Source organism: Gadus macrocephalus, chromosome 14 (assembly GCF_031168955.1).
Source record: "Gadus macrocephalus chromosome 14, ASM3116895v1".
NCBI lineage: Eukaryota > Metazoa > Chordata > Actinopteri > Gadiformes > Gadidae > Gadus > Gadus macrocephalus.
In genome coordinates, this window is record NC_082395.1 from 15,793,526 (window position 1) to 15,806,795 (window position 13,270).

At 45.6% G+C, this 13,270-nt stretch overlaps 1 protein-coding gene and 1 long non-coding RNA gene across 2 annotated transcripts in view; both read right to left on the bottom strand.

Moving 5' to 3' along the window:
• LOC132471580 (E3 SUMO-protein ligase PIAS1-like) overlaps positions 1 to 13,270 on the bottom strand; it is a 44,570-nt gene that overhangs the window by 19,508 nt on the left and 11,792 nt on the right. Inside the window, 2 exon segments of the mRNA XM_060070746.1 lie at positions 10,197 to 10,474; positions 10,477 to 10,678. Coding sequence (XP_059926729.1) covers positions 10,197 to 10,474; positions 10,477 to 10,678 — 480 coding nt within the window.
• Positions 1,088 to 6,077, bottom strand: LOC132471581 (uncharacterized). Its single transcript, XR_009528876.1, has 2 exons — positions 2,826 to 6,077; positions 1,088 to 2,278 (listed from the first exon to the last, which is right to left on the bottom strand). It is a non-coding gene; the product is annotated as an uncharacterized LOC132471581 (long non-coding RNA).

A 13,270-nucleotide genomic window follows, 5' to 3' on the forward strand; every position in this document is an offset into this window, starting at 1 on the left:
TCTCACGATCAAATACTCATCAATCCTAAAAGTTATGGGCTTGTAGACGCTTGTAGGCTCTTTGTCAAGGAAATATGTGTTTGCTGTATGGTGTTTGCAGATGCGTTGTTTTAAAAGTACAACTTCTTAGCGCTGTATCAGTGTGTCAAAACATTGATACAGAATCTCAGTTTACAGACAGAGGCCTGTAAACTGAAAATTATGAAGGAAAAATAGGAACAGAAAATATAATCTCACGAAAAGGGACTAGCCACAGACTGAAACACACACACACACACACACACACACACACACACACACACACACACACACACACACACACACACACACACACACACACACACACACACACACACACACACACACACACACACACACACACACACTTGTGGTCTAAATATTGATCAGAACAATTGTTTGTACATATATATGGGATTAGAATCCTGTAATAATTCAAAGCTGAAGAAAATAGTTTCAAAAGCCTGTGAACTGAAAATTATAGAGGGAAAAATAGAACACAAAATCATGTTTGCAGATGTTTTTCTATAATCTCTGTTTTCAATGTTGCAAAACCTTTTTTCAAGGTGTTGAGTTTTCAAACACATATTTACAGGCCTTTGAAACTATTTTTTTCAGGTTTGACAGGATTCTCAACCCATACATACACACCCTTCTGGAAAGGACTACACCATTTGAATTGCGGAATGCCTTTATTGCTTAAAACACACAACCCTACAAACACAGAAGAAGAAGTAGACAAACATTGACTGTATTTGAGTATTTGTGTCAGCTGTATGTGCGATAAGTGTACCGCCTGCAGGCTACATGCGGGATAATTAAACGCCATTATGTGACATGCCACTGTGAAACTATTATTGACGCCTTGATTACTAAAAATAGATGCAGGGTGCCATTTGAGTGGCAGGGTCATGAAAGCATCAAGACACGATCGCATTAAAACACACACGCAAGCACAGACACACCCACACACATGCACACGACCGCACAGACACACACACAGTAGCTAAATGCAGAATGTCCAGATAGAATTGATTGAGGCACGTCTCTCTCCCTCCGCCTCGATTAATGTTTTTTGCATGCACACACAAACAGTATAATACAATATGCACGTTAAAATTGGTTGTGATGATTGGCAGTTTTCAGCCGCCTTATAATATGCAGTCTCAGATGCACATGAGCAACTTCCTTTAAATTGGGCGACGCTTCTTACATTACTGTGGACATTTTCTTTCTATGGCTTTTATTACCCATCATGTTTATTTTTTGTTATGCTTCGTCGGTTTTATCCCTGGTTGTTCCTATGTTGTTGACGAGGGAAGCACCCTAGACGCTGAGGGATCAAATCATTGTACAGAGAGCCCAAGGTTGAATCCAATTCTCTGTACATGAAAATAACAACACAAAACATGACATCAATGGTTAAAATACAGGAATTCCATTGCATATTAATCAAGGAAAATAAACTAATGCTTACAGGAGAACTCATTCTTCCCAAGGAAACGTTGACTAAAACCATGTTAGATCCATAGGAGACACCAGCGTTTGAAAATGGAAAATCTTGACGTGCAAGAGCTGCAATGACTATAACCATCTATCTGTTACTGTAGGAAAGATCTTGCTGAGCTGTTAACTCAACTCAGTCCTGTTTTGTACGCAATTGATTGCTGAGATTGTATGCAACCCAAGGGTGTACATACACAATGTAAATAGTAAGGCAAGCAAACGGTTGAATGATCCATGGGCATTGTGTACTGATCTTGTCAAAGCTAGTTATGGTTTGTAATATATTGGATATTCACACTCCATAATGAAGCGTCTTAAAAGGGGAACTTAGGAGAAAACCTACGGTTGGTCTAGCGATGTTAAATGAAAGCTGAAAAGCCAAAACAATGGCGTTATTGAGGGGACAATAGTTAGGAATCATCAGTCAGTGTCCAGCCATTATCACCAACAGACCCGCCTTTGGAACGCTGAGTATGCCTCCCCGTTCTGGCTTTAGATGAGGAGTGTGACTATTTATTTAATATCCATCCTTTATTTGACCATCGGTTATCACGTAATGTTATGGTTGGATTTAGCCTAGGCCCCCAGCGATCGTGGATGGCATCCAAATGTGTTCCCATAGCGTGACATATATCCATACATGGTTCAAACAGACAGCAGGGGCCCATGGGGCTAGAGTGGAGGGACTCTCTGGGTTATCTGTCCCTCTCCTGAACTTGTATCGGTACATCGCTCAAAATGTCTTCTAATGCCGCTTTTCCACTGCATGGTACCAGCTCGACACGACTCGACACGACTCGACTCAGCTCGCATTTTTTGCGTTTCCACCGCGGTACCATGGTATCTGGTACCTGAAGTGGCTGCTTTTTCTAGTACCTACTCGCTCTAGGTTCCAAGCGAGCTGAGCCGATGCTAAAAGGTGACGTCGGCAGACGGCCGGCGACTGATTGGCCAGAGAGTGTGACGAAGTCACGAGAGCGACATGCTGGTAACATCCATAGCAGCGCCGCAGCCAACATGTTCCACTTCTCCAACTTCTTCAACATGCCAGCTAATAATAGTAATGCGATCGATGCCCTCCATTGTTGTTATGTGGGTTCTGTCCATGTGTGGGTTGCGTATGTGTTGTTTGCGTCGCGTACACAAATACGTCACGGCCCTTTCGCGCAGCCGACCCCGCCCACGTCCAGGAGGTACTATTTGCGGTGGAAAAGCACCCGTGCTGCTACCGTGTCGAGTCGTGTCGTGTCGAGTCGTGTCGAGTCGAGCTACATGTGCGGTGGAAAAGCGGCATATAGAACATGGAAACGTGCTCCCTCTGCCAATGTTCACCATCCACTACTTTTATTGTATTGTGCAAATAAATAAATCAAACTTGATCATCAAATGATCTTGTACAGTGTCAGTGACAATCAAGCCTGTTCAAATACCAATGGTCTGCAGCATTGCTTTATTGTGTAAAATATCTTAAAGGTTGTATCAGCGATGTTGGGGGACGTCACTTCTGTTGGTATTTGAAGCGAGATCCCAAACAAACAGAGCCAGCTAGCCCCTCCCTTCCATTTTTCGTGCATCCAGTAAAAACTATAATGAGCGCAAGACCCCACAACACCCACCTCTTGTCGGTGATTGGTTGGAATACTATTTATTTTGGTTTTGAGTGGTTGGTAGTATACATTTTTTTTGTGTACGATCTCGGAGCATAGGCTGCCTACAGAGACGCGTTTTTTTGACGGCCTGCTTATGGGGGGGGGACAGCTGGCAGATCCTGAGCAAAGATCACATTGACAGATTTATTCAATATACAAAAAAATATAAATAACCAGCGACCGCCCTTTTCAAGCAGATCACGGTCATTACTCCGAGACGCAACGACAGGGGGGGGTCTATGTTGTTCAGCACTCAATATCTTTTTACTCCCGAAGATACACGCACACAAACACAGACACTTCAGACACATACACACACTCACACAAACGGGTACATAACAAATCCAAGAGGCAACATTTCTCAACATGTACAATAAGGCATGTTTCAGAAATACAAATCCACCAGGCGGCGGGGCTGATAGTTTGATTAAAGCGCCCCATATTGGAAAATTGCCACCAACCTTTTTCGGCGACCTGCTCACCAGGAATACAAAAGTCATAGACAAAGTTGAAAACTTATTTTCTATCAGGGGCTGAGCTATAGGCGTACAAATCCGGATTAATAATAATACCTAAACCCTTGAATAACAATAGGTATCCAAAGACACTCTGTAGATACCTAATAACAATGCAAATACATTGTATTACAACCCCTATAGTGCTTCATTGTATTCAGTTTGGCTTTGGCCTTAGAGTTGCATGGGGAAGTTGCATTACTTGTAGGTCTTTGTTAATGGATTAGTGGAGCATTGGATAGAATTGGGCTAACTTCATATCATACATAATCTTTCCTTTTTTATATTGCAATGACCCAGATCCTGCCTGTTTGCTCAGGTTGAGGACATAACCGTAGGCATCTTATGGCTTGTAGTTGCACTGCACTGTGGGAAATAATGAGGAACATGGCAACTTCAATGTTCAGATTATAATGTTTAAGCAAATTGTAAGTCTATTGTCTACTGCATTACCCCCATACCACATAGTACAGTACTAGCCAAACACAAGGTTTTTTGCTTTGGATCAAGGCCATATCACTAGAACCTATAGTGCAGGGAAAACCAACCAGTTTGCAGGAAACCAATATGAGCTCAGAAGCAAGAATGCTTGTCTGAAGAAAAATATGGTGGCCATTTCAGCCAATGCATATTCTGCCGTATTCCGTCGAATTTGAAATAATTGTTTTGGATACGAAACGTATATTGCAAATTCTAGAATTTTGTATTGCTGGTCAGGGTTGATTTAATACAGATAAATTAGACATCCTTTTTGCTAACCAATTTGTTACATTGTGGAGAAACACAATTGATTTGGATACGTTTGCTTCTTCAGTAGGAAATTGCAATAGCAGCCAAGATACTAGGCCCAGCCTAGCCTTCCCCTAACTATTTTCTAGGAATGTGTTCTAATGATCAAGCAGGCAGAACTTCTTTTCAGGCTTAGTTTAAATGTCAATACATCTGGTTTTGATTGCTATAATAATAAGCCCATTCAATTCTTTGGCTGTGTCCGTTTTCATTAAGAATTGTATGTACCGCTGCCACGGTCAGTGACATTAATTCTTAGCACTACATTCAAATTTGAAGCCATTTCTCTGACCACGGCCGCAAGCTTAGGTTCTTATAATTTGCATTCCACGAATTGTCCATCAGCCCTACACACATCCCCTACCCACACCCATTATTTCCCTGCCTTTTGTATGAATCTGAAAAAAACACTTAAACATGAAACCTCATTAGAATGCACAAGAACCTCGACACAAACACGGCGGCATTCTCCTTGTGGCTGGAGATATGGTGATCATCATGTATAATGCATTCACACCAAATTGATATCCAAGAGAAACCCAGGGGCCGGTCTATGCGAGCTTGATGGATAATGAGACTTGATGAGATGGAATTAGGCAGCCAGTAATGATCCTATAATGTAATGCAAAAATGGATTGTGGATTGAGAGCACACGCTTGCCAGTCATATATATACATATATATAATATATATACAGTCACTCGTATACATATCTTGTATATATATATATAAATATATCTTACATTACACATCTTCCCTGGTCTCTTTGTTTTCTTGTGGGCGTAGCAACTGCAACCCAGCATCACGTGTTACTTAACAACAGGTGAGGCAGCGAGTGGGAGGCTGGGAAGTGGGGGCATGGCGGGTGAGAAGAGAGAGGCAACACAATGAACGAGCTAATCATATGAGAGAGAAGGAGAGAACGATGGGGCAAGTAAGATAACGATAAGCCGGGGGAGAGAGTGTGTGGGGGAAGGGCATCCTCAACACACACACACAGAGAGAGAGAGAGAGAGAGAGAGAGAGAGAGAGAGAGAGAGAGAGAGAGAGAGAGAGAGAGAGAGAGAGAGAGAGAGAGAGAGAGAGAGAGAGAGAGAGAGAGAGAGAGAGAGAGAGAGAGAGAGAGAGAGAGAGAGAGAGAGAGAGAGCTCAGAACAGGCAAGCGAATGAGTGAATACGTGTTGAGATGAGGAACGGGAGGGGGGGGGGAGGGAGGGGGGCACATGGGGTTTGCAAATGATTGATTGTGTGAGAGAGTGAGAAAGAGCGAGAGCTGGAGTGAACAGTGATTCGGAGAGGATGGAAAGGATGGCAGAGAGACACCGACAGCCATAGAGAAGACAGACAGTGGATAAAAGGATAAATAACTATTCACCAGTGGGCTTCATTATGACTCTATCATTATCATAATAAAGAGGCTCCTCTCCTCAAAGCGAGGGCTGTCTATTATTAATTTGCAGCAAATCAAATCTTCAGCCTCCAGAAATGAGCTTCATCATCTTTCTCAGGCGTTTTGTCTTGACAGTATATCGCGGCATCCCTCCCTCCCTTGCACAACCCTCCCTCCTACTCTCCCTCCCCTCCCTCCCTCACTCTCCACCATCCCTTCCTTCTACTCTCCCTCTGCACTCTCCCACCTCCCCCTACTGCCCTCCCTCCCTCCCTGTCCTCCATCCCTCCGACTCTCCACACCACCTCTCCCTCACTCACTCTCCTTCCTCCCTTTCCACCCCCCCCCCTCATCCAAAGTAGCATATAGCACTATAATAACCTTGCTCGTAACTTCCCTCTCTCTTGGTTTGTTAATAACTAAAGTGTGCATTATAATTTATTTAAATGTTAATAAGTAAGTTGGTGCTAGGCTTTAAACGTGTGTGCACATTTGTGTGTCTATGTGTGCGCACGTGTGTGTGTGCGAGTGTGTGTGTGTGTGTGTGTGTGTGTGTGTGTGTGTGTGTGTGTGTGTGTGTGTGTGTGTGTGTGTGTGTGTGTGTGTGCACAATTCAGATTTTACATTCATGCGCATATTAGACCTCAATACTCTGCGTTGCAATTTTCTTTCCTTTTTTAGAGAGGGAGCATGAAGCAGAAAACAAGCTGAGAGAGGAGGCAGAACAAAAGAACAGAGACATGTAGAGATAGACTAGAAGTAATAAGGAGAAAGAGAGACAAGCAGAGAGAATAAGAGGCGAGATATTAACATGGAGAGACTAGCAGAGAATGAAAGAGATGTAGAGAGAGATTAGCATAGAGTTACAGGAGAGAACATTGTGGACAGAGAAACTAGCAGAGAGAATAGGGAGAGAGTAACAGGCAGAGAGAATAGGGAGAGAATAACTGGCAGAGAGAGAATGGCATTGACACTGAGGAGAGAGACTAGCATAGAGATGGAGGAGAGAGAGACTGGACGAGAGAATGAGAAGAGAGAGACCAACAGGGAGACCGAGAAGAGAGACCAGCAGAGAGACTGAGGAGAGAGAGACTGGCAGAGAGAATAAAAGAGAGACCAGCAGGGACCAAGGAGAGAGACTAGGAGAGAGACTTGCAGAGATAATGAGGAGAGTGACAAGCAGAGCAAATGAGGATAGAGAGACTAGCATAGAGAATGAGTGACTGGCAGAGAGAATGAGGAGGGAGAGACTGGCAGAGAGAATGAGGAGAGAGAGACTGCCAGAGAGAATGAGGAGAGAGAGACTGGCAGAGAGAATGAGGAGATAGAGTGAGACAGAGACAAACACACTGTGTGATGACAGAACTGCTGGCAGCATGTTTGTACATGAAGCCGCGGGCAAATTAATCACAGGGCGCTCTCCAACTCCATTAAAATGCTAATGCAGTATAAAAGGTACACACCACATATATTTGCGCGGCATTTCTGAGGCTCTGGAAATTCATCCCAACATGCCTCCCGATGAATATTTCACCCAAACATGGTTCCTGCTGATCAATATCAAGGTGTGAAGGTACAGAGAAGGTTGGATTCTTTCGGCCTTGATAAACCAAAACATGGTGTGCTTGCACAGACAAAAGAGACGTTTTGCCACCCCAAAAAAAGTGCTGCATTGGGTTTCTTACACCCCAGTATGCGCAGGGTGCTCAGTCATACGTCTTATTGCAAATATTTAGTATCTGTAAAATAGAGGTGTTTGGCTCTATCGCATTGATTTCAAGATTAACCGGTTCAAAGCTTGTTCAATATTGCTGCATTCTTCGCCGTCTGCCAATCAGTGTCTGTTGCTGCTTTAAAACTCAACCTCTTGTGAAAAAACATTTGTTTAAGTTAGCCTCCTTACTTTGAAACCCATCTGTCCTGTTTGTCCGTTTCTCCCTGTGCCTTTTTCTTGCTGCTATTAGAGTACTTATCACAACATATATATATATTTATGTGATGTCAACCACACTTCCTTCCTGCAGCCCACCACTGCTGGAGCAAGAGAGAAGACAGGTCTTCCAGTTCACGTCTTGGTAAACAAAGAGGCCCAGAGACATATTATGGAGGCAGGGTCTGCTTAATCTCCAGATATAAACACAGTGCACTACAGAGTTTGTTGAGGCAGTTTAGGCATCCTTGTCTTTGAAGTAGCTTGAGAGACGGCGCAGGGCTTGTTTAATAATGCCTGCCAGACCTGGCTGGGGGTAGACGCACCTGTCTCAGAGGGAGGGGGTGGAGAGAGAGGGGGGGGGGGGGGAGGGGGGGGACAGAGAGGGATACAGAGAGACAGAGAGAAAAATAACAAGGTAGGGCAAGACAGAGAGAGAGGAAGACAGTAAGACAGCCAAGTGGGCATTGAGAAGCCAATTATAAAAAAATAAAAAAGGTTGAGAGAGAGGATTATTGAGAGAGAAGAACTGGACGCTCCAAGACTGTAAACGGTCAGCAGCTCACATGGTCTCCAAGCGCTCTCAGCTAAATGGCGCCAACGTCGAGAGGGAAATAAAGGTCTAATAAAAATAGTGATCATAAGATTGATTGATTGATGGGTGGTGGGAGGGGTAGGAGGGCTCGGTGGTATGGTTGTGCACACCTAGATGCCACTAATTGGATGAAGAGCTGGCACAGATAAACTCTCCCGTCTTAAAAAAACATATGCACATCTGCAAGAAGAGAACAGTCCAAATGAGTGACCAGAAGTAAAATAGATAAGAGGAGAGGGAGGCACTGATTTTAACCCATCTATCATGGTCGGTCAGTAAAGAAACGGATTAACTGAAAGACCATTTCATGATGGTCGGATCAATAATATACAAAGTTATCAGAGGGATTGGAGACACGAGAGGATGGATACGAGGAGAGGAGCAGAGATCCCATGGTGTTGATGGAGAGGCTGCGGACCAATTCCTCCTCATACTGATGCACTTTGCTTCATGCAACGCGTTGGCTTCAATTTGACAGAATAATGTGGATCGGTCAACAAAAATCACACTGTGATGGGTTTCAGTTCATATCATAAATATGGACGCAGGACGCAGTCAGCCATTGGTTTACACACAACCGTTCTGAGGGTGTAAACTTACCTTCTACAGAGTGACCCACTCGGCATTGCAAGCGATTTTTGCAACCGATGGAGGAAACAATCCATGTTTGAGGGACATGAATTAGCAGCCTTGCACTAGACTTTGGCCAAAACTCACTCATATTCAATTCTAAATAACCTTTATTGAAATAAAACTCTCAACCAGGACTTAGATACATACCCTAGCCACTGAGAACATAACCGAACAAAGAAAGGTTTGGCATTGCAAGAAATTAATCCATTTCTTCTGCTGACATAGAGCGGTGGAAGTCACTCTGCCACGACCTACCGCAAACCAGCTTAAAGGCGACATATGTACCATGGCTAATCACACTCACACCTGGTGGTATAATTGCGCATTTCCATCGGTGGGTGCGCTTTGGCCCGCCTCAGCCTAGTAGTGAAGGTGCGCTTTGGCCCGCCTCAGCCTAGTAGTGAAGGTGCGCTTTGGCCCAGCTCAGTTACGGCGACACCGCCGACAGTACCCTTATGGTACGGCGGGTTAAAGCCGGATGGCAAAAGCCGCGGCAGCTACGTAAGCATAGTGACCTCATAGCAGCCCGACTACTTGGCACCCTTTCAGACGTCTCAGTACCCCAACGGAGGAGTACTGCGAGACGAGTACGGCTCATCACGGCTCAGTCCGGACCCCGCCCACTTTTGGCGGTGGAAACGCGAACCGCGCCCCACCTTTGCATACCGAACCGAACCACAGCCTCCGGTGGAAATGCACCATTATATGTCACCTTTAAGGAAGTTAGTGGAGCTACATGCTAGTCTCTCCTTCATGGCTTCACAAACAGACAGAACAATGTGTACATCAACAGGTGCTTATGGAAACAATGTCTACATACATGCATTGCAACCATTGAGACCTTAGGGCTTAGGGATGCAAGAAATACCAACCAACTCTACTCTTGGGTAGCTGAATCTGTTGAATAGATATATCTCTCTAAATTAGATTAAAAAATATATATTAACAGCTATTTTCAATGAGATGTGTGATTCTTTTAATAAACCACCACATTCACTAAACGTAAATAAACCAACTACATTCCAATGGAGTCAATCACAATAAAACATGCACACACGCATGAGACCCGCACGCACACGCACACACACACACACACACACACACACACACACACACACACACACACACACACACACGCACGCGCGCGCGCCCTCCATGAGCCTCACCTAGGCTGTGGGCTTGATGAGCTCATCCAGCAGGTCGTAGAAAGGCAGCCTCTGCAGCTTGACGTCGGGGTGCAGTGGGTGCAGGGAGGCCGAGGCGGGCAGGTGGTGGTGCGGCGGCAGGCCGCTCAGCTCATGCTTCCCGGGGCCCAGCAGGGTAAGCGGCAGGAGCGCGGCCGGCGACGGGGCCCCGCCCAGCCCCTCGTAGGCCAGCTGGGAGAGGCCGGAGGGCAGGGCCGCCGCGCCCCCTCCCCCGGGCCCGGAGCCCGGGCGGTGCGGCGCGGGCGGGCCAGCTCTGAGGGGGACACCATCTTGGCGGGGAAGCGGCGTCTGTACAGCTCCTTGATCTTCACGTGCACGGCGGGGCCGCAGCCGGCCTTCAGCAGGTGCAGGGCCTTGGTCAGCAGCTCGTGCTTGCGTCCGTGCTTGTTGCGCCCGGCGTAGCCCAGCAGTACCTGCAGCTCCGACACGCGCAGGCTCATCACCATTTGCTGGAGCAGGGATAGATAGGGAGGAGGGCATTGCTCAGTCAGTCTGTTGAGCAGGAGGCATGGCGACGATGGGTCGTCGCCACCTTTTCATTAAGGAACTGGTGGCTGTCCGACCTGAACGGGTCCAACGTTTGTATCTGTAAGATTAGACCAGCTAAGCATTGTTTTAAGGTACCCCTGCCACATGGTCAAGTCTATCCAAAGTATTCATTTTGGACCCTACTTGATGTGGCAGTATTCCCTCTTCCAGAGGTTCTCTGTGGTCCATCCATGTAGAGAGGCTTCTAATAAAGCTTAGGCAAATATGATAGAGAATTAGGGAATATGAACATAGAGTATCAAGATTAAACCGTTTTCTTTATTCACAAAACACTGGGGAAATGACATCCCCGTGTTCTGTTGAACCGCTGACGTTGGATGTGTGATGAAGAGGAGAAAGAAGGAGGTTGGAGCCACAGCATGGGACCACCGATCAGTCTCTAGAATGAAAGAGAAGCTGGAACACACTGAGGTCCAATCAGCCGAACTTGCTTCACCAAACATACTCTCTATTTGTCAGTCATCCTTATCTCTCACTCTGTCTCTGTTCTTTCTCCATCTCCCTATCGCAACCCCCCCCCCCCCCCCCCCCCCCCCTCCCCTTTCTCCCTCTACCGCATTCCCTCCATTTCTCTACGGCACTCCCTCTGTATCTTCTTCCATTCCCTTTGCTCATCATCTCTCTCTCAGTCTCTCTCTCCTCCCTCACACATGGATCCCAGAAGAGAACACATGTCAATACATACATGTCAATATGTGACTCAGATGACTTGCTGGTGTTTTTATGACAACGTGACAGACACCCTGATATGGCTACTGGAATCTCAGCTAAGACACAACCCCCCATCAGGGCCCTACCCTAGACAGGCTTTTGGGTTGTGTTTGTTTATCTCAGTGTATATCTCCATGTGTGTATGTTTGGGCACGGCTAAAGGAGGGGTACACTGAAACACAGCTGCTCATACAGTCCCAGACAGTCTTGGGTGGATGTTGATGTAAATGCTGCCCTGAGAGCAGCCACTGTTAACGGTAAAAAAAAATACTATAAATACTACGTTGTGAGACGCGAAACGTTGTGTAGACTACGTTGTGTAGACTGAAAAAATAAACACAGAGCCGACAGGCAAACACACGCACACACGAGCATACGCGAGCACACTCACACGAAACATCAACAAACAGATACATCCATAACACACAGACAAGGTTTCTGATGAATAAAGAAAAACACATTTTAATCGCTAAGCATTTAGCCTGACAAACAACACAAGAAATATCCCAACACTGACCCCATTGTCTGGAGGCATCTCCCAAGGGGCAGGTGAAAAGCAGTATGCATTAAACATTCAACTAAAAGTCTTCAGGTGGGATCGGGGGACGAGAGGCCAGGGATTGCAGCAGCCATCTGGGCAGCAAGCTGCCAACCGCACCGGCTGTAGCACGACCACAGATACCCATACATCACTCTCACTGATGAGATGGAAACCAAAGAGCACAGACTGACAGGACGTGAGATTTGAGGACCTTCAGGATGTGATTATGGTATGATTGGGATCGTTTAACATTCTTCTGGCTCCAATGCATGTGGTGGATGGAGCAGGTCGAAGGAAAAGGAAAACACCATGATATTATGGTTCTATATATATCTGACCGAGAAATACACCTGCTGGCGACAGAAATGGCCGGTTCTATGAAATATGGATGAGGTGGAGGTGGGGGTTGGGATGGAAACGAAAAGAAGGAAAGCACAATAATGATAGGGGCCGCCCTCCTTCTCTCGCACGCACACACGCACACACAATTTGCATATACACACAAACACTGGCTCACATGAAAGCACATTCCCAAAGTCACACACCTAAACACACACCTAAACACACACACACACACACACACACACACACACACACACACACACACACACACACACACACACACACACACACACACACACACACACACACACACACACACACACACACACACACACACACACAGCAAGACTGCATCTTCTACGCCCATGAATGCAAGCAAACACAAAGGAGCAGCCATCCACCACACTACAGATGGGATACATTTCTGTAGACAGAGGAGGAGAAAAAAAAGAGGAAAAATCTACAGCAAGATAACACAGAAGAATCTGGAGAAAGAGGACCTACCCTCTGACGAGACAGAGAAACTAACACACACACCCTGACACAAGATTAATATCCACACAAAACACGGACAGTACAGACAAATTACCTCATTGGGATATAATAATTATAATAATGATAATATACGATTCCTATAGCGCTTATCAAAGCACCTGAAGGCACTTTACAGGTCAACATGAGGCAAAGATACAAACTGAGAGGAATGAAAAAGGAGTGTGGTGGGATAAGCTGACCTTAGCCACAGTATACCTTTCCTATATTCTCCCGCTCTAAACTACAACCCTGTTGTATTTCCTATAGACCAGGAGCCTGCTGCTCTGTAAAGGAGCTGGAAAGCTGAATGTGCTATCCCATGATGAGAGAGGGACTATCAACTGCCTCCAAGCAGAGTCCACAC